The 26,944-nt window shown below is 45.5% G+C and overlaps 1 protein-coding gene across 2 annotated transcripts; it reads right to left on the bottom strand.

Moving 5' to 3' along the window:
- Nucleotides 1-22,324: 22,324 nt before the first annotated feature.
- IRX3 (iroquois homeobox 3) lies at nt 22,325-26,462 on the bottom strand. 2 transcript variants are annotated; one of them, XM_075008496.1, is made up of 4 exons: nt 25,831-26,454; nt 24,001-25,012; nt 23,473-23,539; nt 22,325-22,854 (listed from the first exon to the last, which is right to left on the bottom strand). In XM_075008496.1, exons 1-4 carry the CDS (start codon nt 26,050-26,052, stop codon nt 22,800-22,802), a joined length of 1,356 nt encoding a protein of 451 aa, XP_074864597.1. In that variant the 5' UTR covers nt 26,053-26,454; the 3' UTR covers nt 22,325-22,799. The 2 variants fall into 2 exon arrangements, with proteins under 2 accessions (XP_074864597.1, XP_074864599.1); XM_075008498.1 differs by lacking the exon at nt 23,473-23,539 and having other exon boundaries at nt 25,831-26,462.
- Nucleotides 26,463-26,944: the final 482 nt, after the last annotated feature.

Below are 26,944 nucleotides of genomic sequence, written 5' to 3'. Positions count from 1 at the left end.
CCAAAGGCATTTTGGAACAAGGCAGCTTGGATGTCACAGGTGAAAGGTTCTTTCCCTCTTCACCTCCAAAGAAGTCCTTATCTCCTGCCCAGATTTTGCTTTTATGTACTTTGGGAGGGATTTGGGACTTCACTGGGACAAAGAATCAGTAACAAATGTCTGGCATTGGAGAGGTTTGAACATGCAAATGTTTGCAAGGGTGATATCACTTCCAGTACACATACAAAATAATAAGAATGAGTCATTGAGATGCTTGTGGCTTCAAAAACACCTGGTTCCAAGCACAAACGTTCAGAAGAAATTTTCCATCTTTGAAATTTGCAGAAAAATACCCTCAATGCCTAGTCACAACCCCTTGGCTTTTACCTTTCATACCTGCTTCCATACCTGTGCTATTGGCACATTGCTAGATTAAACTATGTGTTAGTATAATTTATTCAATCAACACATTATGAGTTTAGCAAGTGTCTTTCTTATGTTATGAGCTCTACTGATCACCTCTGCACTGTAGGAGTATTCCTACTGCACTACCTAACTTCACAGAATCTGCCCTGGGCATAGAATCTCTGGAGACCACCATCATTCCCACACTCACCTCTTAATTCATGACTTGGGCTACATGCCCCTGGCCTACAAGTGAGAATAAGTTTTTCTCTAGTTTTAAGGTGGTTATTGTTTGCCATGATGTACTTTCCCCCTTCCTTTTTAAAACTAGATTACACTTGTCAATTAGCTTTTAAAATTTTTCCTTTCTTGTTTTCCTGATGCATTAATGTTTTTCTAACTTCACTGTTTTCTCAGAACCTGAAGCTTGTTGGCAAGGGATAGGGCAGAAGGGATATACCTGTACAAGTAAAACTGCTATTACTTTAAGATTAGTGTCTGAGCATTTTACACACCTTCCTACAGCCAACACCGACTTAAACAAACATTATGTTGAATAGAAAACTAGACTGGGAACTCCCTTGCTTTAACTTCTCTACCAGTAGATGGTATGTTCCTGTTACTAGAAAAATGTCTTTGATCCCTCCAGCTAATTTGTATATGAGCATTTGATTTTACTTGGAGTTTACTCTTGAGCAGAATGTGACTTTATTTATTCTAGCTCCTCAGGAAGAAAATGTGTCAGTGTGACTAAGAAGGACTCCACCTGTTGTAAAATTGCTGTGCATACATGATGTTAAAGTAGTCAAAACAGTAACACTGCTGTTTTTTTCCCCCAGTTGCCTCTGCAAAATAAACTGCAAAGAAACCAGGACACTTAAAGAGGCTGACAGGCATGGAAAGGTCAAAACAAAGCAGGAGAGCTATTTCAGCATATTCCTCCTGGTAATTCCCAACTGACTCTTCTGAGACCAAAAAGCATTATTTTTCATACAGGAAAATGAAGAGATGGCTGGCTGAAACTGACTACTTTCCTTTCAGTGTCAGAAGAAGTAAGTAGTTTTAATCTGCAGTGGCTTCTGATTGAATATCCTTTTGAAGTAATGATAGCTATAATTTAAAGCAACAGTTACCATATTTTCTTCCTTCTATGACATTCTTTGATGCAGTAAGTATAACTCTGTTTAAAATAGCTGTATGCCTAAATATACTAGCAGGATCTGTTGAGGTTCTGCCTCTAATTGCCATCACATGTATCTAATATCACACACATAACTGGCTAATGACAAGGTTGCCGAAAATAATTTCTTGACATAAGAAGAAAGTAGATTCAGAGATGCACATTCAGTTCAAAATTGTTTGCTTACAGTACACTAAAGTTTGAAAAATAAATTAGTTTAAATTGATGTAAATAGTACTTCTCTGTAATGAAGCTGTCTAGGTTTGGCAGTACATGCATCTGTAAGCTATAACGAATGTACTGTATGTTATAATATAGCACCAGAAAATTCATTATTTTTTAAAAAACGTAGTAGAGACAATTTCAGAAATTTATTTTGAGTAACAAAGCTTCCAGTTTTTTTACACTGGTACATAAAAATTATATTTAATCCAAATATATCAAAAGTTGCACTGAGAGAATAGTTCTTTCTTTTTTTCTTTCTTTCTTTCTTTGGAAGGTCCCATTTTATGTGACAGATTACTGGAATCTCACTCTGCACACTGCAGTTCTCTGAATCATCTTGTGTCTTTTCATTTCATTCCCCTGTGAAGACAGTTAAGTATGTCTGATTATTCTCTAAGGCCATGTCTACACTAGCAAGTTCTTTTGGAAAATCAGGCCCTTTTTTGAAAGAACACGCATGCATCCAGAGACAAAATGTGCTGTTTTCAGCCAAAATTGAAAGAATGTGGCTCTTCTTCCAGAAGCCCTCTTCCACTCCCTGACTGAGAAGAGCACCTGCTTTCGAAAGCTTCTTTTGGAAAAAAAAAAAAAAAAAGCATGTGTGATGCTCCATGAAAGGGCTGTCCTCATAGCGTCAGATTTTTTGATACCCGTCCCATTCCTTCAAAAGAGCAGGGGCTGTGTGGATGCTCTCTAACAAAAGAGCAGACTGATCTCTTGGGGTGTGTCTACACTAGCTTTCTATTTTGAAATCATTTTTGAAAGGGGGCCTAATTTCAAAAGAGGCTGTGGAGCATCTACACACATAACGGCCTCTTTTGGCATAAAGGGGTATGCAGTTTGAAATCACTCTTCCTATCTGATTTCAGGAACAGTGGCCCCTTTCGAAATTGAATGTTGAAAGAGGGCATGTGTAGATGCACCCGACCGGCTCTTTCGAAAGAGTAGGTCTGCCATGGCTGTGGCCCCAGAGAGCACAGAGACCCTCTTGCCAGGCCCAGCAGGGCTCTATGGTATCTGGGTCCAGCCACTCTTAAAGTTGCAAGGACCTAGAAACCCCGCGCAGGAAGCTGAGAGTGTGCTGGCAGCCTCAGGAACACGAGTTGTCAGGCACACCCTACAGCTGCTCCCACACACCAGCCAAGCAGGCCACCAGTTGCCTGGTGAGCACCCAAGACCCCCAGGACTCCCAGGATCCTCCCTCTTCCCAGACAGAGCGGTTGCCAGATGCCAGCCGGGGCCAGAAAAGTAAGGGCCCCTCATGGATGGAGGCCGAGGTGAAAGATGAGGGCATGCTGCAGCACAGCACCGGCTGGCCCAGGAATGCTGCGGCTTTTGATTGCCTGTCCCAGGGTCTCCGGAAACATGGCCCAGGCATGGCAGCACACAGCACCTGCGATTGTGGACAGTACCACAACCCTCCCGACCGGGAAGGGAGGCGCAGGGCAGACTGCATCCAGTGGGTGTTCCACAGATGCGGCCCCAGTGGCCACACAGGAACCCCTAGGGGGGTCGTGCAAGTGGATGGTGGGTCAGGGGAGGGCTTGGGGGGCACAAGGTGAGGCCCCTGCGGCCAGCTGGCAGCACTGATGGGTTGTCTCTCTCTCTCTCCTTGTGTCTCCTCAGTGTCGTCCTCCGAGAGCCAGGGCAGTCCAATCCCGGGAGCCAGCAGTCCTGCCCCACCCTCCAAGGGAGTCAGGGAACCCCCATCCCCACTGCCCAGGCCAGCACTCGCTCAGCCTCGTAGGACCTGCCACCACCGCCATGACCAGGACGAGGGCACAGCTGCCCACACCACTACCATCTGCGAGCAAACTGCTGTCCTCTGGAAGTGGCTCCGGATGGAGCAAGAAGACAGGGCCTGGTGGCGGGAGGTCTGGAGTGAGGGGGCTGTGGTGCTCTGGCACCTTGCCCACCCAGTGCTGGAGCTCCCTGCAGCCCCACCACCAACCCCTGTCCTCACCCCTGCCATCATCCCTGCCGTTAGCCCCTCCTGCCCCTGAACTGACCATCCTGATCCTGGCCAACCTCTCCCTGGCCAGCTAGCTCATACTGGCCTGGTGGCTCATCACCAGTGCAGGCCAGGGCAAGCCTGTCCCCCCATACTCCCAGTCCCCCTTCTCCCCCTGCCCCTCTGGCCTCCCTGATCCTCCTGCTGAGGCACTGCCAGCACCCCTCTCCTGGTTCTACCTCCCCATAGTCCACACCTCATCCCAGCCCTGATGAGGCCCCTGGACCCAGGGTGACAGGGGCCCCTGCACCTGCTGATGGTCCTGGCCTTCCACACAGATGCTTTCCTAGGGAGCTGTGGGAGAACTTGTTTGTCTAGACACATGCAGGGGGACATGTGGCAAAACACCGGAGGACAAGCAGCACCTGAGTGGTTTAGCATGTGTTTTCATTGCAAAGTGGGTGGGCTACCATCTTGAGTGAAAGCCTCACTCACACTTCAGCCTACAATTGGAAACCATATTGGAAACTCCCACTTCAGCCTAGAATCCCAAACAAGCCAGATAGCTTGGGTTGAAAGCACCACCAAATTTGGGTTGGGGGAGTTGTGTGACTGACATAGGTGTCAGGGCAGCACACAAAGGAGAGCCTGAATTAGCAGTGAAAGACATTCCCTAGCTATAGAGAACATGTGAAATATTCAGGGATGGGTGAGAGGTCAGAGGGGCACTAATGGAGACCAAAAGGTACAGTGAGCAGAGAGCTATGGACTGCTGAAGGGTAGCGCTGTCTGTAGAGAGAAAAAGATTGCCCATTCAGCAGTGGACAAGGGCTGAAAGGAACAGAGGCTCCACTAAACATAGGGGCCAAAGAATGAATAAAAAGAAAGGGGGTGAGCATCAGAGGGTCAAAGCAGTTGTTTCAGAATGAGGCACTAAGCAGAGAGCCCTGGATAGCACCCACTGCCCTATAATGATGTCATAGAAGTCAGAAGATGCAATGTGCCAGACTCAACACCCAAAAGGCTTTTTGCCACCAGTCTGGAAATATTTTTCTCATTCATGGAGGCTCAGATCCTTCGAAGTATTTAGGCTCCTAACTTCCATTTATTTCAATGTGGGGTGGGCCAAAGAACTGGATGACCTTTTGGGAGATTAAGGGTCTGATTCAGAACCCTCTGATGGGTGGGGGTCAAGAGAGCCCTTGTATCATACCAGGTTTGCCACTAAATACTTTCTGTGCTCTGGGTTTCCCATGCAAAGCGTGGCAGCCCTCAAGCCCTCAGCATAGTCATTTGTTCATCTGGTTATGATCACTCCATAATTTACATATTTAAGAATCCCAATATGTTAAAATCATAAATATTTTTCTTTTAAACCATGAAAAAATCAGAAAAGAGCACAAAGTAAAGTACAGCTTTAGCCAGTGTACTATATGCTGCGGGCATGATCCAGCAGTATTGAAGTCAATGGGAATGTTGTAATTAACTTCAGTGGGAGCTGGACTGGGACATGTGTTCTTCTGACAGCAAATCTTCTGGGTATGGCTTTTTTGGATGCAGAAAACGTGTTTTTGAGCTGTTAACTCTGGTAGCTGGATGGGGCTCTCAGTGAAGCTCATTGGACTAATGTCTTCAATGAAATCAGAATCATGCCCTATTTCTACTCCAGGCTAAATGGGAAATTGTTCTTTACAGTTTTTCTCATAGTCCTGAATGTTCTCAAGCCAACTTTCCATGGTTTTCCTCCTTACTTATTTCCTCTTGTTTCTACTTGAACATCTGTCTGAAGTTCTGTTTTCCATACTAATCTATCTTTTTCTTTCTTTCTTTCTTTCTTAGGCTACGGCTACACTAGAAGCATGTGTTGACAGACATTTCTATCGGAAGAGATTTACTGACAAAGCAGCTATTAACAGAGGGCGGCCATACACTAAAGTTGGTCAAAAGAGTGATCCACTCTGTTGACAGGGCAGCTGCACTGCCCAGATGCTCTCTCAACAAAATAGCCAACTGGAAGCACAGCGGACAGGGCTGGCCAATGTCCTGAAAGCCCTGTCTGTCGAGAGAAGGCCTGCCCCAGAGTGCCCACATTGCTCTTTTGTCAACAGAATCTGTCAAAACGGGCACTCTTCCTCATCTTGGAGAGGCAGACAGTTGTCAGAAGTGCTGAGTTTTGTCAACAGACTGTCAACGAAATGCATTTTGAGTGTGGATGTGCAGTGAGTTCTGTTGACAAAACTCCAGTTTTGTCAAAAAAACTCACTAGTGCAGCTGTAGTCACAGTATTTGAATTCTTTTCACTAGTTTGCATTCTTTGGATCTTTTATCAGCTCTCCTAGTTCAAGAGTAGTAAGTGTGTGTGAACAGAACATATAGTGCTATAGCATTTCCTGTCTCAGCTAACTTTTTCACAATGTCATATGCAAACAATAGGGAGCTGATGATGGGAATTGCTATTTTTTTCATAGATAAAGCAGTATGTAAAATAGTGTAATACAGAATTCAGAGTGACACAGTGATTGGAGAAAGCCATTGAAAATCTACCATGATCCTGGCTTGCTCTGTGCAGATATAAAGACAGTGTTGTTATATAGCCTAGCACAATTGAACCCTGATCTGGTCCCATAGGTGTGATTTTAATATAAATAATATAAGATCTTTGAATTTGTTCAGGTGGAAATTATATGTGATTCCTTATTTTCTACAGGACAATGAAGGCACAATTATAAAAAAAGGTTATACCTTAACAAATTAGAAATGTTTTAATGGTGAGTGAACAGCTTATGGCTAGTAACAGAGAGATAGCCATGTGAGTCTATATACTATCTAAACAAAAAAGCAGTCCAATAGCCCTTTAAAGACTAACAAATAATTTATTAGGTGGTGAGCTTTCGTGGGAGAGACCCACTTCTTCAGATCAAAGAAGTCTGAAGAAGTGGGTCTATCCCATGAAAGCTCATCTCCTAATAAATTATCTTGTTAGTCTTTAAAGTGCTACAGCACTGCTTTTTTGTATTGATAGCTTATCGCTAGTTCAGGGCGTGAATGCATTTGTTGTTTGTTGACTTTTTTGTGGTGTTTGAAATGGAATATTATTTAATAACTCAATTGCTCCCTCCTTAGGTGAAAGTATCATTGCAAAAACAACTCCTGGAAGCACAGGAGTTGCAATGCAAAAGCGGGAGGCAGTGCCCTGGCTTTGCTTTATTTCTGCTTTGGACCAAATGACATATTTTTGCACTGTTGGTAAAGCAAAGCAAACAAGGCTTGATCTGAAACAGACTGCCCCCGTGGCAAGAGCCTGAGTTAGGGCACTGTAACCATATGATTTTTAATAGGCTCTTGACTTCACTTTTCTCACTTCCAGCCATCTTTTAGTGGACCCTTCAGAATAAAAACATGACCAGTGATGACTCAGAAGAACCATTTTTTCCAGTTTGGTAAAAAACTCAGAAATTCAAGAGCTGCAATGCATATGAATACAAGACGGTCCTTAATAAATAATTAAACCACATATTTTGTAACCCCTATTTTAAGAACCACGTTCACACAATGATTCGTAAGGCAATACACGTTTACTGCAGGGCATTCACAAACCTTTTACATATGCTATTTCCTCACACTTTATGTGTGCATGTGTGTACCACTATCTTCCTGACATTCACTCCCAAACTTTCTCTCTCTTTGGAGGATGCTGGGGGGGAGTTATCAAACGTTTTGAGGTCACGTATTGTTTGCTATTTAGATATGCGATGTTCATTGTTGGGCTTTTAGATGGTCACCGTTTATCAAAAATAATCAGGAGGAGTTTTTTTTCTTTAACTTTGCAATTATAGCACCACAAAGAAGTCCTTAACCACATTGCAGCTCTGGAGCCGCAGGTTGAAGACCTCTGTGCTAGCTCATTTAGAACTTTATAAAATACCTTCCCAAAGTAAGTTTACCATTGCATTTCAAAAAGTAAGCATTACACCTTTATCACACATGTGCAGATGTCTTTTAAAATACCTCCCATTTGGAAGCCTTTACTGTAACAGCTGGGTACAAGCACAAAGCTGGAATTTTTCCAGATTAGAAAAATTTAAGCCATAATTTCTAACTATAAAATCTTCTTTTTAAAAAAATTGTAAGTATTTTCAGCAGAGTCTACTGATTACAACTATGCAGTATTAACCCAAGTGATATGAATACCCTTTAGTTTTTCTTTGACACATATGTCACATTATCAGAGAGGTAGCCATGTTAGTCTGTATCTTCGAGAACAACAAGAAGTCCTGTGGCACCTTATAGACTAACAGATATTTTGGAGAATAAGCTTTCATGGGCAAAGACCCGCTTCATCAGATGCATTCTACATTTGCAGTAAAATTTTTCCTTTAACTTCCCACCTTGCTCCAAGGTGCACCTGGAATGGAATGCCTTTAAGAGCATGGCATAGTATCTTCTGATTTTGTCTCCCCACACGTATTCCCATTGCAATCAAATTTATGTCCACTGGTTCAGGAAGGAGAAATCTCAAGGTCACATTGGATCTTAGGTTTCCGATACAGTAAAACATGACTCTGTCCATGGTAACTCTTTTTAGCTCTCTATATAAATGTTTAGTTTCCTCACATTGAACGCCCTTCTTACCATTCAGATGATGCTGCAGTTACTAAGTTCTTTAAAACTCTGATCTATAAAGACATTTATGTGCATGTTCCAAAATTTTCCTAAGAAATTTTTGTAAAGGGTGTGTAAGGAATGCCTGACTGAACAAGAAAACACTCCCATGATGTGTTTGCCTTTCAGAAACATGAACAGGGTTTAATTCAGCATGCAGTCATATCTAGAAATCAAATACTGATATGGAGAAACACCCTTTTTAACCTAAAGTTGTATATGATTCTATAATAAATCAGAACTTGCACAGCAGTGTATTTACAAGTCATGAATGCTTGTCATCAAAGCATAAGCAGCAATGCACAGGCTTGGAGCTTGCTTTTCCACACTTCTATTTCATATCAACATTTAAAAAACAGAATTGCATGTGCTCTTCAAGCTGTGAATATATTTTCCTTTATAATAATTTGGTATGAATCTCAAGAAACTTGATAAGTAGTGAGGAGGGTAAGATTTCACAACAGATTTAACTAACCTGGAAGGTCATATTATGACACATATTTACCAATCTCAAGCAATTTATCAAATTCATTAGGCATCTAAAACTGTCTATCAACATGAGTCATGTATACTTTCTCCTTCTACCTATTTGTTCTTCAACACATTTATTAGTTCTTAGCAGGAGAAACCACTTCTGCCACTTAATAACCTTGCCGCCTGTCCTTATAGCATCTTGTTTGCACAATTTTGCATAATTACTTTTTCTAAAATGGAAGCAGTTAAGTGCAGAACAACAAGGTCTACTATGTATTGCTGCTTCACAACCATGTATGTGGATGAATGGTTTCAAGAAGCCTTTTCCTGCATGACACCTCTGACGTTTAAATATTATACAATAAAATACGTATTCAATAAATGTTTTATACACTATTTCCTAAATATTAACTAAGCTAATGCATGTCAAATGGAGCTACTTGGCATTGATTCAGTAAATAAAGATTTGAGCATGCAGAAGCGTTGTGGGTGAAGTTGTTCGGTATATAGCCCTCTACAACATGGAGGCCCCACTCAGGGTCTATGGAACAACCATGTATTCTAGAGAGATCTCACTGTAAATCCTGCATGGGCTGTCTGGGTGGCTACTGTAGGGAGAGACCAGAAGCAGACTCTGAGAGTGACCAGGATGTACATTGATTTGGATTGACTCCCTCCCTCCCTATTACCTAGTCCAGCGACAGACAGTAGCTGTAGTCACTCTTCCAGGCTGTAAAATGAACCAGAAGCTGCAAAGAGGCTGCTCTCACTCACAAGCCTAATGTTGAGGGAGTCAGGATTTCATATGCATGGAGAACTTAAAGCCATCCCATCCTGGCTAGCAAGCCAGAGGGAGCATCACCATGACAAGGCTTTGGAGGGAAACAAATGGGTCACTCTTGTTCCATACAAACTGAAATTGAAAACTATTCTGGAAGAAAGTTTCATCTCTTTTCCTATCATTTAGAGGGTAGATATTTCTCGTCACAGCAAACGTCGACAAAACTGTAGTCCTATGTTGACACCAACTCACTTAATAAGTTTAATTAACCAGACGCTTATGATAATTAAACTGAAAGCCCGAGGGTCTGTTCTGTGAGGAACTACTCCTTGCACAAGGGCAATTTCCATCTAACTTAGACAATAAAATAGTGGAACTGTACTCTCTCGGCTAATTTATGCAAAACGTGTATTCTCCAACCCAGATTTCTATAATATGGCAAATGTACTTGCTCCCTTACCAGAAGTGAGAGGAACCTAAAACATAAATACACTGGAAAGGGGAAGGAGTTAAAAAATAAAAAGCAACAACTTTGTATTTTTTAATTGAGTACACAAAATAAAGCTACACTTTGCTTAAGGATTAAATATAGTGAATTTCTTTAACATATTAGTGACTTCCATATCAATTTTCATATTTACTTCCAGGTATATTTTTGCAATAAGGGTTGTGTGCATTGCCAGAAAATGATGGAACCCCCTCCATGGCTCTTTCACAGTATCCCAAAATAACAATACGAGACATAATTCGGTCCTGAATTCATACTTTTATAACAAAGCGCCAAGAGTCATTACTCTAGTTTTACACCAGTCTAGTTTAATTGAAATCAATATTGTTTCACTCACTTAAAACTAATGGGAAATTCCCTAAGCATTCCATCACCCTAGCATTGTAGTGGCTTCTGACTGCCCTTCCAGCTCCTGACCAAGTTCTGGTGATGCAGGTACTCCAAGTGAGTACCTATTCTGCACTCATTAGCCTCAGCTGGACTACTGTGTCTGGTTCTGGCTGCAACATTTCAGGAAAAAAAGGGAACAAACTGGAAAAAGTCCAGAGAAGAGGAACACAAATGATTATAGGTCAAGAAAAAACATCACTGTAAGATAAAAAGAATTGTGGTTGTTTAGTTTCAAAAAGAGAAGTTTGCAAGTACCTAAAAGTTTGTTATAAGGAGGAAAAAGAAAAATTATTCTCCTTAACCTCTGATGATAAAATTGACTTAAATTCCAGCAAGGGAGGTAAAGCCTGGACATTACAAACACTTCCTAACAGTCAGGGTGATGAACCATTGGAATAAATTGCCTAGGGAAGTTGTGAAAGCTCCACAAGAGCAGATTAGGCAAGCACCTGTCGGAGATGGTCTAGATGGTGCTTGCTCCTGCCATAAAAGCAGGGGACTGGACCTGATGACCTCCTGAGATCCCTTCCAGTCCCATGATTCTAATGGGGATGCTCTTTGCTCTACTCAGGTGTGCAACAAGTAATCTTGCTGCACAGACAGTTCCATCCTTGAACACCTGAAGTGGATTTTTCTCCTCTGAACACACATGGAGGTTTAGCAGTGCATCAATTTTTTCTTCCAAAAGTGTAAGCAAGGTTCAGACAGCAGTAGGTATGATGGGTTGTAGCAGAAGATGACAGAATTAGAAATAAACAGGCTGTGGTAGAAATGGACTAATAAACAACATCATCTTAGGTAGCATATATCTGCTGTTTTCTTATCCCTATCTCCCTACTGCCATAGAGAGCCATTGACCATCTCAGCACTGCTGCTTCACTTCGTCTACTGCAGAATGACTAAAAGACAAGTGACGAAAACCCAACCCAAACAATATGGAACTATCTGTTGTGGGACAAGCCATCTGGCAGAGCTCATTGCTTGATGGCTGCCAGAGGCAGTGGTGGGATTTAACCCACACAAGCCAAGGGTTGCATCTTGAGGGTCTTTCCTGACAGTGAGCAAAACCTGGAAAGCCTTTCTTTCTTTATTTTTGAAAACAAGCATCAAAAGCGGCTTTTAAAAAAAATCCAAAGTATTCAAAATGTGTGACCTTTGCTTCCAGGCACAGACCTTGTCATGCTGATCTATGTCTATGATCTATGTCTTTGTGGCCTCAAGGCTAGATTACCTTAATGTGCACGATTGAAACCCACCTGCAGGCTGGATCTATGGCAGAACACAGAAGCATGACCTCTCAAGGGGCCTCACCTGTGCTCTGTAAACTGCATTAACAAGTATGATTGAAGGTCTTTTACTCTGTTTATTATTTAAAGTCTAAAACCATGTGGAGCCAGAATCCCTGAAGAAGCATTTACTGACCCATGTTCCAGTGTGGCAAGCGTGAGCAGTGGAGGTTGGAAATGATCACCATTTCTAAATATCATATGGTCTAGGGACTGTAAGTGCAGGGTGTTCTCCATCTTGGAGCAGCCACTCTAGGCTAATCCATCACATGATAATCATGAGAATAGGTATGTGACATTCTCTGAACTTTTTGCACCCTGTTTGGTTTGTTGCATAGTGTCAGGTTGCTGGAAAACATAACAATTATAGAAGACAGAAAAAGCCACATCAAATCATCTAGGCAATTCAAAATTAGTCCTGGCACATGCTTAGTGGCATTTTGTCCCAACCAGACAGAGAGGCTTCCACCATTTTCTTTGAGAGCCAGTTCCACACACCCTACTAGCTGAAGTATCAACAAGTTTCTTATTATTTTGAGCATATTCTACTTTTTTTAAGTTTGACTACAACAAAGAAACTCCTAAACTAAAACATTAAAGCTGAACTCCTCTGTACTTCAGTTTGTATCCAGACCTACATCTAGACCTGAATGTCATAAATAGCCCAGCTTTAGAACACGTTGACTAAACCATCACACCAAACACATCTTCACTTTATAATAGGATCCAAATACCCTTAAATTCCAGGGTGTTTAAAATACGGATCTAGACTCAGCAGATGGGTCTAGCTTTCTTCTTCATCCATGGCTTCGTGCTTCTTTTGTTTATTTTATTCCTGATCTTGTCATCATTTGGCCAAGTTGATTATTTATACTAATTGAGCATATTCTTGTGCCTGATTTACTAGCCCTTAAATATGTGAATAGCCCCGCTGAAATCAAATAAACTATTCAGGGGAGTATGGACTGCAGGAGTCAGCCTTCAGCATTTTGCTAAAGTTTAGAGAAGACTTTGGGCATGAGGGACAGATGGAAGGAGGAAAAATGCCGGAGACTGTGGCTCCTCCCCATTCTACCCCCTCTAAGAAGCCCAGTTCACATGATGATTTTTTTTTCCCAAGAGCCTTTTGTGTCAGAGGCTCGATGTCACAGATGCAGCATTCCTCTTTTCTGCGCCCACCAGAAGAAATCTGCCATAGCAACAGCTCCTCAGATATAAACGGAATGACTCAGGCCAATATTATTATTATAAGTTTAGGACAAAAATCTACTTCCATAGGTAGGTCAAGAATTTCTCATATGCTGTCAAAAGACAGACTTTCCACTGCAAATTTTTCAAACACTGCTTCCACAGGGACCGAGTCTGTTATCTGTACAACAGATTTAAATGTGGCTGTGGTGCTATGTAAAAAAATACTTAACAACTACAGATACTCACTCACCAATGACAAAGCACAACAATCATATTCTATGTGTTCACACATATGTCCTATATTATCTAAATTCTGTATGTTAGGCCATAGTCAAGCCTGGCATAAGCAGGAGCAATTCCCACTGACAGCAGTGGAACTGTGCCCCTCACACCAAATCTGAATTTGGACCCCAGTGTTTGTTAATTTATCTTGCAAGAGCTCAGTAAGGCAACAGACAGAGTACAAGCTGAACACAGAGATATAAAAACTGAGCATCTGGGGTAAAAGCAATCCTTCTTGTGGACTTTCCAGGACCGGATCTTACCATCTGGTTTCAGACACATTTCCTTAACATGTATCAAGTGATGGAAAAATATGTTCTCTTAGTTCACATGCAGCCCTGAGATTCTGAACTGCAATGATAAATAATATACAAAGCTGAGAAAATGTAGGTCTGTTTATTCTGGGCCTCTTGTTACTGAGATGTGAGAGAAAAGACGCAAAACACTTACCCTCGTGAATTTGTGGAGCTGACAATTATACAGGCGTAGCAGGAACCTACGACGGCTGAGACAATCAGTTAGCCAAACATACAACATGCCTGCCAGTCAGCTGAAGCCTTAGTTCACTGAGGTGCTTTTTATAGGAGAGGTGCCATGTTCTAACACCATACATACACAAAGCCATTTCCAGGCTGTCATTTCCTTGCTGTGACTTTACACAGCCTTCTCAAAAGCTTCAAAGTCTATTTTTAACATATTTTTATTAAAACTTTTTATCACTTACTCAAAAGAATGTTCGCGTCACCACCCGCAACCTCACTGTCTAATGATTGCCGACGTGCTGAAGAAAAAAAAAAAAGAACGCAAGGGAAGCTTTGCTTTGTCAAGAGGAGAGGGGGAAAGAAAATAAAGAGAAATCGGCCTAGCTTCAAAGAGCGCATTTCCATAATTGCCCTGTAACTTTGGCAAAATAAATCTGAAGGGCTGAGAAAAGTGCAATCTCTCAGATGAGTGCACTACAAAAGCTCCAGAGATCCCCAGTCCCACTTGTTACTATTCTAATTCAGTGAGAGAATTCAGTTCTCTAACCTCAGTAACAAAAGCCATGAAATCACTGTCCTCCCATTCCGCTGGCCTATTCCGAAAGAATAAGACCTTATCCAGCCTTTGTCTCCATCCTGCCCACTAACGTTCAGTTAAAAAAAAAAATTAGAATAGCATTAAGCATCTGAAGTGTTGCTAGAGGTTAAAAAAGAGAAGAGTGGGAGAGAGATTCCCTGAACCTTGGGTTCAGCTTTCGAAAGATTTGCTGAAATCGGTTTTCACATAAAAAATGACAAACCTATCTTTTTGTTTCCTTTAACATAACATTGGCCACTTTTTTAAAAAAAGAAAATCACCCAACTAAACTCGAGTTACTTGCCTACTAAACTTCTGGGCCAAAACAATCATAGCACAATTATTTGATTGTTTGCTTAAATCTAACTTCTTCAGTAAACGCTGCTCAAAGAGTTTCGTCTGTGTTCTAGGCATCATGCCATCTTTCTGAATATATAAGAGTAATAATAAATTAAATAATATCTGAGACAAGACTGTTTAGAAGTGCCTTTATATGAGATTGTCTGTGTCCGCTGGTACTTCAATCCGAACCTTATAGTGCTGGAATGAAAAAAAATATTACTGCTGCCTGTGAATAGTAGGCCTTTTACAGCAAAGGCCCAATCGCCCTTCATTTGGCTCCTCTCTGACTTTATTTTCTCAATAAGACAAGCTTTTGTGGTGATGTTCAGTATGTACAATTGGGATAGTCTTATAAAGGGATTTAGAAGTGTACACAAAAGGCCTCGGCAGCATCAAAGCCAGCCCAGCAGCACAATAGAGATGACATTTTTACATCCCAGGACTTGGGCGGGCAGTGCCTGAATACACTGTCCATAGAGGTGTCAGTAAACAATGAATAAACTGGGAAAGGGGTGAAAACACAAGTCAAAAATCTTTTTATTGGAACTCCCTACACATTCATTGGGCAGTTTTAGCCCTGCATTTGAAAGTGCTTCCATTTACTTACTCTCCAGACTCTCCTATTTAACGAACTGACTGATGATGGCTCCATTTTGATATTTTGAAAGAAAAGAATGGGACATTCTGACTAGATTAAATATATTAATGCACAAAGGTTAACTGCGTTTTGTTTGCAGTTAACAAAAATATGATTCCTTCTCTTCTTTTTCTTAGAAGGGACAATGTTACGTTTAAAAACAAAAAACATATATTACAAAAGGACCAGCCAAACCCATGCCACGAATTATACCTTAGCTGCTAATAAGTCAATTTTAAATTTTAATTTACTTTTCTTCATTTATGCAGGCTGGGTTTTTGCTCTTTTTATTTCACATTTGATTCTAGCCAGTTTTGCTTCCAGTTTCTCTGGTATTAGCATAAGACTGCAATGCTGTGGGTGCAGAACTTGCAGGGAAAAGTTTAAAACCAAAGGCTGACATCTTTTGTCACTTTGGTCAGGGAAGCAGCCCTGTTGATTTCATTAAATATAGTATGAAAGCTGGCTTTGACTGAGAACCTGTTTTCACTGAATTTTTGTTTCTCAACTTCCTGAAACTCTGTCTCTTAATGTTAGTTTGCTCATTTGATTTATTAAACAAAACCTAAATATTGAGTCTAAATTGCCTGATGGACTTTTTCAATAATTAGAACCCTACGGGGATACAAGATTTGAATCTGCATCTATGCCACAATTCGCAAGCAGGGGCTGTGGCTATAAAGCAAATACCTGCAGATTTGGAGGGCTTGCTGTATAAAATGTGGGTCTGCATTCATCTGCAGTCCATAAGTATTGCTGTCTACAGATTTGCAGGGCTCCATTAATACATAATATCCAGTATTTGTCTTCCATATGAGCACATACACACTACTCTGCTGTCCTACTGCATTTCTTACATGCATGTTGATATTATTTGGGAAAGGGCTAATCACTTACCAATGGAAGCAAATCAGAGTACAAAGGAGCTTACTGTTTATATCTAATTTAATTTTGCTATTTTATACTGTTCCTATGGAACTTTCAGTACTATGTAGGATTATGTACCTAGACATATGGCTTGTGTCAATTACTGGATACCTGTGATATGCTTAGATTAATAATTATTGAGGAAGTCAGTACAGTGGCTGGGCTCACCCATTTTCTGCAGCTATGACCATATTCCTTTTTCACTGTTTTGCTTGCAAATACATTTAGTGCTAAAATGTTCATATATTAGAGCCTTGGTTTCATGCATAGGTAGTAAGTAATTTTATTCTAGAGCGGCTAGCTGGCCTACTGACATGCATTTCCACAACTGCTAAAAATAATGAGGAATCCAAGTGACACACCATTATGGCTAGGAGTGCCATCACATCCCTTGACCTAATTGATCATGCCTATACACCTTAGAGTACTTTGCATAACCAACTTAGACAGCAGGAACATTTTCAGCTAGATTGATTGACATATTTTATTTCGAACATAAGCTTAATCATGACCAAGAATGATTCATTTATACCTTTCAAACTTTTTTGGAATTGACACAGAAGACAACTAAGCTGCAGGCTCCAGTGTAAGCAATGGAACAATCATAAGTAGGTTAATAAACTATATTAATATATACGTTTTTTTTCCCCCAATAACTGCTGAAGTTGATGTAATAAATTGGATAAAGTAAGTGGTGGCAAACTTACTTTATTTTATACAATCTATGTCCAACTAATTTTTTTCAGGAAAGTTACCTCATAAATCACTCCTCTGCTGAACAGCTGTGTGAATAATTGTATCTAGAATCTTGCAAATGTACTATATCATACCTTTGATTTTTATAAAGCAGGTGGCCAATGTTTATAAAGCAGGTGGTTCACAGCAATAGCCAAACTGATTCTTAGGCTTAGAATCTCAGGTAGTTAAGGGCTAAAACATCTTCAAATGAATCTCAGAGCTTTCCATGTGACATGCTGAAAACAACCAGAACAAAGCTCCTAACAGAACAGACTGTAAGAAAAGTGCTGATTCTAGTGGGGGATGGAGGGGGCTGTATCTGTTCTGTACTAAGAATGTCCTGTAGCACTTTTTAACCATAGTCTCTAGTGTGTCAGCAAAGAGACTCCATCAGAGCATTTAACATTGCTGGGAGCAAAGGAATAAAGTGGAGTCATTGTTGATTATTGCTCATTAGCCACAAGGACACCCACTTAACACATGAATAAATGAATGATACCATGTCCTAATGGAAATGGCCTCAGTGTACCTTTAAGCAAAATGCTGCTTAATATCTTCCATTTGCTGAATAGTAAAGAAGCCTAGTGGACATTCATACTTAGTAAGCAACCACTGTTGCTTTGTTCCCATTTCAGCACTTATGTCAGATTTTTTTTTAATTATATACAAAGCTTTTAAACACCAGCTTCCTTAAAGCCCAAATGATAGCATATCATCTTCCTCATCGTGCAAATGCCAACTTTTTTTTTACAGTTAACAGCCAAATGAATATTTAACATGTGCCTGGTTCTCATTATTCTGCTTTATATTCCAACCTATGTAAAATAACTTCCGATGTCTTTATTGGTTTCTTAGATAAAATGCAGTCCGGGTATAATCCTTAATTTTCTTATATCCATTTGTTAACAAGGAAGATAACACTTGCAAAGTACTCGATTAGGGCTCACTTTGATGTGTATCTTGTTATGGCTTCCAGGACAGATTGTATTATTGTTTTGCTTCACTCATATTGCTCATAAGTCATAAAAAAGAGTATTTTAAATGTGTAAATATTAACCAGGAAGGTAAACTGCTGTCTGAATTACATTTTGAAAATTGCCATGCCTGAGCATACATTGGAAAACATAAATCATCACAGATAAGAGATATATTAATATCCTGAAACCCTACAGGAGCAGTCAAAATGAGACTGTTAGCCTGCAAATCACTGAAGCAATAACTTATTTAATTGAAGACTTATTTTTCTTTTTTAAAGTTTGCCCAATTTATCCAAATAACACAGCCGCAGATTAAATATTAAGGATAGTAATCTCATTACCATATCATCGACTGTGACATTAATATTGTGATTTACACCATCAAAGATTGTGACAGAATGTATTGTTTTTCTACTGGGATAAAATGGTTTGGACTATCCCAGAAGCAGAAAAGAAAGGCCCTAAAGTGATGTGAAAAGTTCCAGTTTTATTTTAAGCTATGCTTTTATTGTAGATTGTTGGAATGTTGGTTTGGTTTGTTTTTAAAATCATCCTTGCCATCCCATTTTCTCTTTGTCTGCAAAATTGTTAAGGAGGTGGAGCGGAAGCAGAGTGCTGAGAGCAACTCACTGATATTTCTTAGTTTAGAGGTTTCCTGTTTGTTATCAAAAGTCCACTATAGCCACTTTAGTTGCTGTGAATGGCAAGCATAACATGGCTTGCTTAGCTCTGAGAGCCATTTTCTAACAGACCTGGATAGCCTCAGAGGGGTTGCTTTGACAACTTGGAAGGATTCTCCTGCCTTCTCCTTCCTGTGACACTTCCTCCACCCTGGCCCCATAGAGAAAGAGAGTGAGCAGGAGATGATTACATCAATCAGTGTCAGGCCTGGGCACTGTGATTTATGAATATGCATAATGAGTTCTCACCTTTGAGAAGGACTAGTGAGGAAGATAATTGATTAGACAGAAGAGAGCAGCAGAGAGAGAGAGAGAGGGAGAGGGACTTTGCTAAGATGTCTTTAGCAGGCCTGGCTTTGGTTCCAGTAAAGCTGTGACAGCAAATGAAGATGTTCAAACATGTAAGTTGGATTTTGAGTCTCCCCCTGAAACATGTACTGCAAAATCTTTACTCACAAAAGTAATGGTAGTCTCCTCCATTAGGAAAGTCCTCAGGAAAGCTTGCAGGACTTATGGACTCCTCCCAGGCTGCCCACACCACCCATTCAATAGAAGTTCCACTACGAGGAGGACAAATCTCCACTTCTCCAGCAGCTTTAGGGGAGGAAGGAGTAGGAGGAAACTGCCTCTGCCTCTTTTCCTCTCCCATCTGCCCCTCATTTTATGTGTACGTAATCTTTTTTTTTCACCAGCAAGAAACTGGGGAATAGGATCTGGGAACAAAGTATGGTTAATTAAGTTCTATTTCCATCAGGTACAACCTCCTGCTATACGTACCCACCAACAGAGTTTGCCTCATCTGTAGTAACCACAAGCCAGGATGCTGGAGTTGCCCAGACACCAAAGGCTGCAAAGAGAAAACTGATTTATTTCCTGGGCTGGGAGAGTAAATTGGTGCTGGGAGAGTATATTGCCTGCCTCTATATCTGCCTGAACCTGCTTCTTTGCAGCGATTATTTACACAAGCTCCAGAATCTGAACACACAAAGACACATACCTAATGCAAGGTATATGCAGTCCACTATGCAGCAACAATAATGCATGCCTGGCAACTGGAATATCTTTTATGTAATCTGTGGGGGAGGAACCAAAAACTTACTGCTTACAAACACCTAAGATTTAAAATGTAGTTTAGCGGCCTACTGCAACCAAAGCCTATAAATAATACATTCCTATCACTATGACCTCAAAATGTCAATACTGCACACCCCAGCACATTTGCATATCTTGCACTGTCTAAACTTGAAGCATGTCAGCTATGTGCTTCTGTTTGTACTTTAATTTTCATTTTAATTCTTGTCTCTTAGCACCTAGCACCCTTCTTCCTATAGGGCCTGTCCCCAAAATAAGAGCGGTCACAGACATTTAATCACCACTGCCAAAATTCTGCCACTTCCAGTAACAGTAAATATATATATTTATATAAAAATTTATATATTTATAAAAATGAAGGGAATGTAAGCAAGAGACGTTGAAGCTGGCATGAACTCTCCTGCTGTTTATACAGCCCAAGTTGTTAATCTCAATAGTTAACTCCAATCTGACGTGTCATTTTCAACACAGCCCTGCTCAACCTCATTACAGACTTTACTTTAGCTTTTAACATTCAATAATTGCTCACATATAATTTTTGAAGCTAACAGGGAAAAGGAAAGAAAGGGGGGAAAAGAAGCCTTGGGCTGGTTTTAATTTGATTGTAGCGATTTCACTAAGTCCAAAGCAAAAGGGTCAGCCTCTAGAATGTGTCTGCTTTAATTTTCTTAATGAGAAAAGACAAATGCAGGAGGAAGTCCGCCCCCTCTAAGGCCCTGGCTCCTTTCAGGTTGCAGACGGGATTTTCACAGCACTCTCAAGTTGGCAGGTAGAATTGAAGTGACTCTAAGCGTTTTGACCTCTTACAGATCTGGCCAATTTTCAGCACTTTGCCAAGGAAATGAAGCTAAAAGTTGTCGACGTTGCAGCTAGCCATCAGCTTAAAATGTAATTTGCAAAGTTGTAGCTATTTTAATTAAAACCAAACCGGGGAGGATTTTGGTAGCTCCTTGTCTTTGGAGAGTGTGTTTCAGATTAGGCATTAAAAAGCCCAGGTTTAGGTGGGTGAACCCCATCCTTCCACTGTCCAAGTTTTGCAATACTTTGCAAGCAAAGTAATGTTCATTATTTTTTTTCTTTGCTCTAAATTCTCTTCAACAGGGCTGCAGCTCCTTTCTGCAGCTGGGTTTTCAAACCCAAATATTGTTGTTTATTTGAGAACCCAGGACCTGCTCTAAAGCCCAATGATATCAGTGAAAAACCCTTGCATCTTATATACAAAGAGCTATACTGCCCATACCACATTAATTCATTCCATCAATAACTAATTCACATAGTGAGACAGAAAGTTTAACCACTCCCACAGCATGGCACTGTCACAACAAATTTTAACCACACCAAATTTTATAGTGTCATTATTTAACTACTGGCAGAAAAGGAACCATCTTTTTTAAAGCAATATCACGTAAACAAGTAGCTGGGACCATCTGCATTCCTTGAATTTCCACTCCCATAGGTAGCACTTAAAATGCCAGTTGCTAAAAACGGAAGCCGGCCAAAAATGCACCAAGAACAAGGTCAAATCAAATCTACAAAGAAGACCCCACCCCTCTTTTGTTACTGCTTTTGCTGTCATCGAACTTGCTTTTTAAGTTTCCAACATAAACGGTTAAATAGGAAGGCAAAAAAATGCGAAGCTCTTCTCTACTGTGACTTCTCTGACTTTGAGGCTCTCCAAAAGTTTTAAAAGAAAATCAAATCCACTCCGTGATTCAACTTCCACTTGCAGAGGGGAGGAAAGAAATAGCTAACTCCCAGTAATAAGATTCTTGGTGAGTGGTGTCACAGATCACATTTGCTCTGCCCCAGACAGCGAGATCCCCAATGCTTGCCACTGCTCCCTCCTCACCCGCTTGCAAGAACACAATAATACTCCCCCGGGGCATTTTAAACGCAGTCCTCCCCTTCCCACCGCCAAGGACAGAACTGTAGCTTACGTTGCAATTCCTTTCGGGAGCCCAAACAACGCTGGTTCTTAAACAACCAAACAAGCAAGCAAGTGACAGGCCTTTCAAAGTTAACCTGCGAGAACAAGACAAAAGAAATCTTGGTGACGGAGAACAATGCTGCGGCCGGTGGCGGGGTGGGCCGAGGGCGAGCCCAGGGGAGCGAGCGCTCGGTGTGAGCGCGCAGGGTGCCTGGCGGAGAGCTAGAAGGGGGTTTCCTCCTGTAGAGGGCGCCCCGGTTCCAGATTTGAACAGTTCCCGGGGCTCGTGGCAGCCCAGACTCCCCTTCCCCCTCCCGCCTTCTGGGAAAGGGCTCGATCAATAGAAGCGGCGGCGGAGCAGTAGCCTCCGCTCTTCGCAACCAGGCCCCCGGCTCCGCAGACCCCGCTAGCGCGGGCAGCGCCGCCCAGCGCCCGGCCCAACCGCCCCGCCCGCGACACGCGCCCGGCCCGGGCTCGCCTTGGCTCCGAGCGGCCGGCGGGCGCCCAGGCTGGCTGCTTCGCGGCGCCCGCTTCGCCAGGGGCTTCCCGCCGCTCCGGCTCCCAGTCTCACCCGCCAGTGAGTCGCTGCCGCCGAAGGGACCTGGTACTTTACACCGCCAGCGGCCGCCGCACCCAGGCCTTCGCCCGGCGCTCTGCCAGTGGCTCGCCCCCGCCCGGCTCCCTCCGCCTTCCCCAGAAGTTTGGGGCAAGAACTAACAGAACCGGCCAGCCCGGCACCTGACATTTCCCAAACCGCTTCTGAGGGCTTCAAAAACACCGGGGGGCGGGGGGAAGAGAATATAGTCAAAGTGGCAACAGTTTATTTATTAGCCAAAATAGAGACTTTCTTGTACAATTTGGTTCACACGTATGTACATTTTTACTGTATATACAAAAACCGAGACACCCAATTCTCACTGGACTTCCAAAAAAACCTCACGAACTCAGCTAATCCAGGTGATAGCAGGGAACCGGTTTCCTTCCTCTCTCTTTAAAAAAACTTCAGATACGGACATGCTTACAAGTTGTAACTATACAGAGCTTGGTGGCGGCGGCGGCGGTTGTTTTTACACGACCATTACAGTAAGAACAATAATAAAAATTAACTAGGATGATGACAACGCTGATAGAACCATGGCTGCATCAAGTTGGTTCTGGGGCCTGGAAAAGAACGACACAGAAGAAATATTTAATGGGGTTTCTGTTCAGGTGTAGGTGGCACAGCGACTGCTGCCTGTGGCTGGCTTTTTGGCGTTGTTTGCAAGAAAAGATTTAAGTATTTAAAAGTCCTACATGGAACCTATGGGCCTTCGAATTCGCCGTGCTCTGTCGTGGGCCCGATCCGGTTTAGTTCCCAGCCAGTGTCACTGACTGCCGCGGGAGGTATGCGCGTCTCAGGCTAGGCAGCGCCAGACGGGAGTTTCTTGTATCCCACCAACCTGCCAATACTTTCGCTACTGTTCATTGAATCCCCCGCCCCTTGTTATTATCCAGGCCGGACTTCCACCTGCACTATTGAAGGCAGAAGGACTCAACAAGGCGTCCTTCTGCCTGGCCTGTCACTCTCACCCAGACCAGAAGAGCAGGCACGGGAGTGACCGCGAGCACTTGGCGCTAGGGAGGAATCCTTTGCAGGCCGAACTACTGAACTGCCAAGCCAGCAACACTGGCCGCTCGAACATGCCCAGAAACCCCACAAAGCAGGCCGGGAGGAAAAGCTGCAGCGGCGGCGGGGGAACGGGCTCTGGCCCGACACAGCCCGGGAGACGGGTCGCTTACCGCCTCTGCACTGGCTGGAAAGCTGTCTTTAGTAACTTTTTCTCTACTTCCAAGGCACTAGATCGATCTAAAAACAAAAGACAAAACGTTCCCTTTAAGCCCCTTCCTCTTCTCCCCGGCCCCCACTTAGCACCGGGAGCCCATCCGTGCGCGGCCAGTTTCAGCCGGGGGAGGCGAAGGACAAGAACCGCGGAAGCAGCGCCCCGGCTTTGACCGCTCCGGCAGCAACAGCCGCACCTCGCAGGAACCGCGAGCCCGCGAGACACCGGCGCGCCCGTCCCGCTCCCTGCGCGAGCCCCGACCCCGGGAGCCGCCGGCCGCGGGGCAAGAGTTGCGTATCCGGACTTTGCCAACAGCCCCCGGCTGCTCCCGGGCCTCCAGCCGCTCCGGGGATCCACACTGCCGCGGCGCTTCGGCCCCAAGGGAAGCAACTGCGGGGGCGCAGCCAGCCCGCTGGGGGAGGTTGGCGGCCGGGGGTATTTCCAGCGTCCGCCCCCAGCCCCGGGGGCCCCGAGCCATCGGCCTCACCTGTTCCGGCGGACTCCGCGCTCGGCGCCTGGTCTGCGGGTCTGGAGAAGGCAGCAAGGGCCGCAGCCCCGGAGGCAGCGCCGGAGGCGGCCCCGAGTCCCAGGAGGTGGGGGGTGCTCAGCAAGGTGAGCGGGTGGGGCGCGTGGGGGGCGGCCGAGAACGCTCGGCTGGTCCAGTTGGGGAACTTGCCCAGCGGGCAGGAGGAGACGAGTCTGTGGGGCGGAGCCAGCGACAGGCTCTGGGGGGCGGCCGGGGGGGAGCAGCCGCTGCCGCCCCCGGGGGATTTGCGGGGGTTGTCCGGGCTGGTGGCGGTCTCCGCCAGGGACCAGATCTTGGGCTTCTGGCCGGCGCTGGCTACGCCGCCCTCCGGCGGGGGCGAGGCGGGGGCGGGCGAGGCCAGGCGGTGCGGCTGCGGGGGCATCTTGAGGGGCTCCTGCAGGCCCGGGCGGGGGTGGCGCTCCCCCTCCATGGCCTTGAGGAAGCGCTCCTCGGAGCCGGGCAAGTCCTCGAAGCCCTCGGAGCCCTCGGAGTCCGTCTTGGAGTCGGAGTGCAGCAGGTCGGCGTCCTCCAGCAGCCCGTCCCGGTGGCGCTCCATGTGCTCCGTGTCTATGTTCTCCAGGTCGATCTCCTCCTCGTCCTCCCGCTTGTCCTCTTCCCCCTCGTGGTCGCTGCCGTAGGAGTTGCCCTCCTCGTCCGTCCGGCTGCGGGGCGCCCAGGTCATCTTGTTCTCCTTCTTGAGCCGCCGCCGGGCGTTGGCGAACCAGGTGGAGACCTGCGTGAGGGTCATCTTGGTGATGATGGCCAGCATGATCTTCTCGCCCTTGGTGGGGTAGGGGTTCTTGCGGTGCTCGTTCAGCCAGGCCTTCAGCGTGCTGGTGCTCTCCCGCGTGGCGTTCTTGGGCCGGGACGGGTCCCCGAACTGGTACTGCCCGTAGGGGTAGAAAGCGGGGTGGTGGTGCGGGAAGGCCGCATGCTGCACGCCGGGGCTCTCCTTCAGCTCGTACTGGGCGCCCTGCAGCCGGCGGGCGGGGGGAGAGAGAAGGGGTTCAGCGGGGGCGGAGCAGGGCGCAGCGCCCCCGCGAGCAGGGCTGGACTTGCCCTCCCCGAGGGGTCCCGGGGCAGGGGGCGGCCGGCCGGCGTGCGCACCGGCCCCCGGCTCCGCGCGCGGAGTTCAACGAGGGGCGGTGGTAGGGCAGCTCTGTGCCCGCGCGTCCAGGCAGCGCTCAGAGCCGCCGGCCTGCGCCGCCCCCCGCCGCGCGGGACCCCCCTTTGCCATCCCGCCGTGCGGCGTTGCACAGGCTGCGCCGCAAACGGGCGCGCACGACCCCCCCGCCCCCAGCCCCCGCCCAGCGACAGGCACCGGGCAGCAGCCAGCGCCGCGGGGACAAACCCGGGCAAAGCCTCCCCGGACCTCGCGCCTGCCTATCAAAGGCCGCGCGGGCCCCGGCTGGGTGCGTTGAGCAGCCCCCGCGCCGCACACGCGCTTTCCCACGCGCACACACTTTTGCACGCGCACGTGCACACGCACTTCCATTTGCCCAAAGTTCCGAGCCCTGCCCCCTTCGCCCGCCGGGCCCGGGCCCGGCCCTGGCCCCACACCGCGGCGGCCGGTAGCGCCCGGCCCGGCTCCTGGCCAAGGGAGAGCGGGTCTCAACGCCCGACAAGGACGAGGAACGGCCCCTCGCCCGCCCGCCCGCCGGGGACCGGGGCTGAGACCCAGGTGCAGCTGGTGGCTTGTTTACCAAACGCGGGCGGGGAGACCCGCGCCCGGGGGCCGGGGGAGGGGAGCGGAGGGGAGGGGGCCGGGGCGGAGGTCGGCGCGGCTCTTACCAGCTGCGGGAAGATGGGGAGCTCGGCGGTGTAAGGCAGGAAGGCGCCGTAGCCTTGGGCCGCCGCGGCTGCTGCGTAAGGCGCCCCGTACATGGAGGACAACACGCTGGAGAGCGCGCCGGCCGGGGTGAGCTCGGTCCCGCTCCGAGAGCCGCCGCCGCCCTGGCGCTCCGCCGGGTAGATCGGCCGGATGTACTGGTAGCCCAGCTGGGGGAAAGACATGGTGGGCAGCGGGGCGGGGCGGGGGCGCCGGCGAGCGAGAGGAAGGGGCGAGTGGAAGGGCCGGCGGCCGGCGGGGAGCCGCTCGCTCGCTCGCTCGCCCTTCCCGGCGCGGCACTTTTCAGAGCCTCCCGCGAACTCCTGCAGGCATGGGTGGGCAGGGCGGGGAGAGAGCCGTGCGGCGCGGCCGTGGGCTGCCTCCTCTGCCCGGCCGCGGCTCTCCCCCAGCCGCTCGCTTCTTTCTTCTCCCACTTTTCCTATTGATCTGAGTGGACTCAGGTCAGGTCCTAACAGATTGCCGGAGATTATTGGGACTCTGGGCTCTGATTGACATTTCTAGTCTCTCCCAAGCCCCTCCTATTTCTTTTAAGTCTCGCTCTCTCCCTCTCCTGCCCGCAGCTCTCACTGGGTTTGTCACTCGCTCCGCACCCCCCCGCCCAAATCTGTTTACTGACGTCGCGATCTTTTATTTGAGTTGCTTTCAAATCTCGTTTTAGCAATCGCCAATCAGTTCTGTGTTCCGCAAAGGTTTAAACCCGGCCCTGCGGCTTGATAATAGCGCTGGGGAGTATGCACATGTATAATGTACAGGCAGGTTGCCCGGAGTCCCCTTGTTCCCCCCCCCCGAAATCAAAGAAATAGGAAGCTCAGGTTTGGCAACTGTACATTGGAAAATTGCACGCAGCAAAGACAGAAAACAAAGTTATGTGACGTATTGAAATAAAGCCTCTTTCCTCGGCGAATTCTACGTTTCCAGTCCTCTGGTATAGGTTCAATTTTGTTTTCTTTATTAAGATATTCCCTCCCCTTGCTCCACCCCGTTCCCCCGGCCCTAGCAGAGGTTACATCTCCTAATACAGCTTTAAAGCCTATTTGATTTTTTAAATTTGCATTT

The sequence above is a fragment of the Carettochelys insculpta genome, chromosome 14, assembly GCF_033958435.1.
Source record: "Carettochelys insculpta isolate YL-2023 chromosome 14, ASM3395843v1, whole genome shotgun sequence".
NCBI lineage: Eukaryota > Metazoa > Chordata > Testudines > Carettochelyidae > Carettochelys > Carettochelys insculpta.
The sequence above is the reverse complement of the archived record's forward strand: the minus strand, read 5'-3'. Positions and strand labels throughout refer to the sequence as shown.

Excerpts from the sequence above, each read along its gene's own strand:
- IRX3 (XM_075008496.1), bottom strand. The coding sequence starts at position 26,052 with ATGTCTTTCCCCCAGCTGGGCTACCAGTACATCCGGCCGATCTACCCG. Across the intron at positions 25,013-25,830 it reads TCCCCATCTTCCCGCAGCTG|GGCGCCCAGTACGAGCTGAA; the intron begins GTAAGAGCCGCG and ends CGCCGGCTGCAG. Across the intron at positions 23,540-24,000 it reads CGCGGAGTCCGCCGGAACAG|ATCGATCTAGTGCCTTGGAA; the intron begins GTGAGGCCGATG and ends TTTTGTTTTTAG.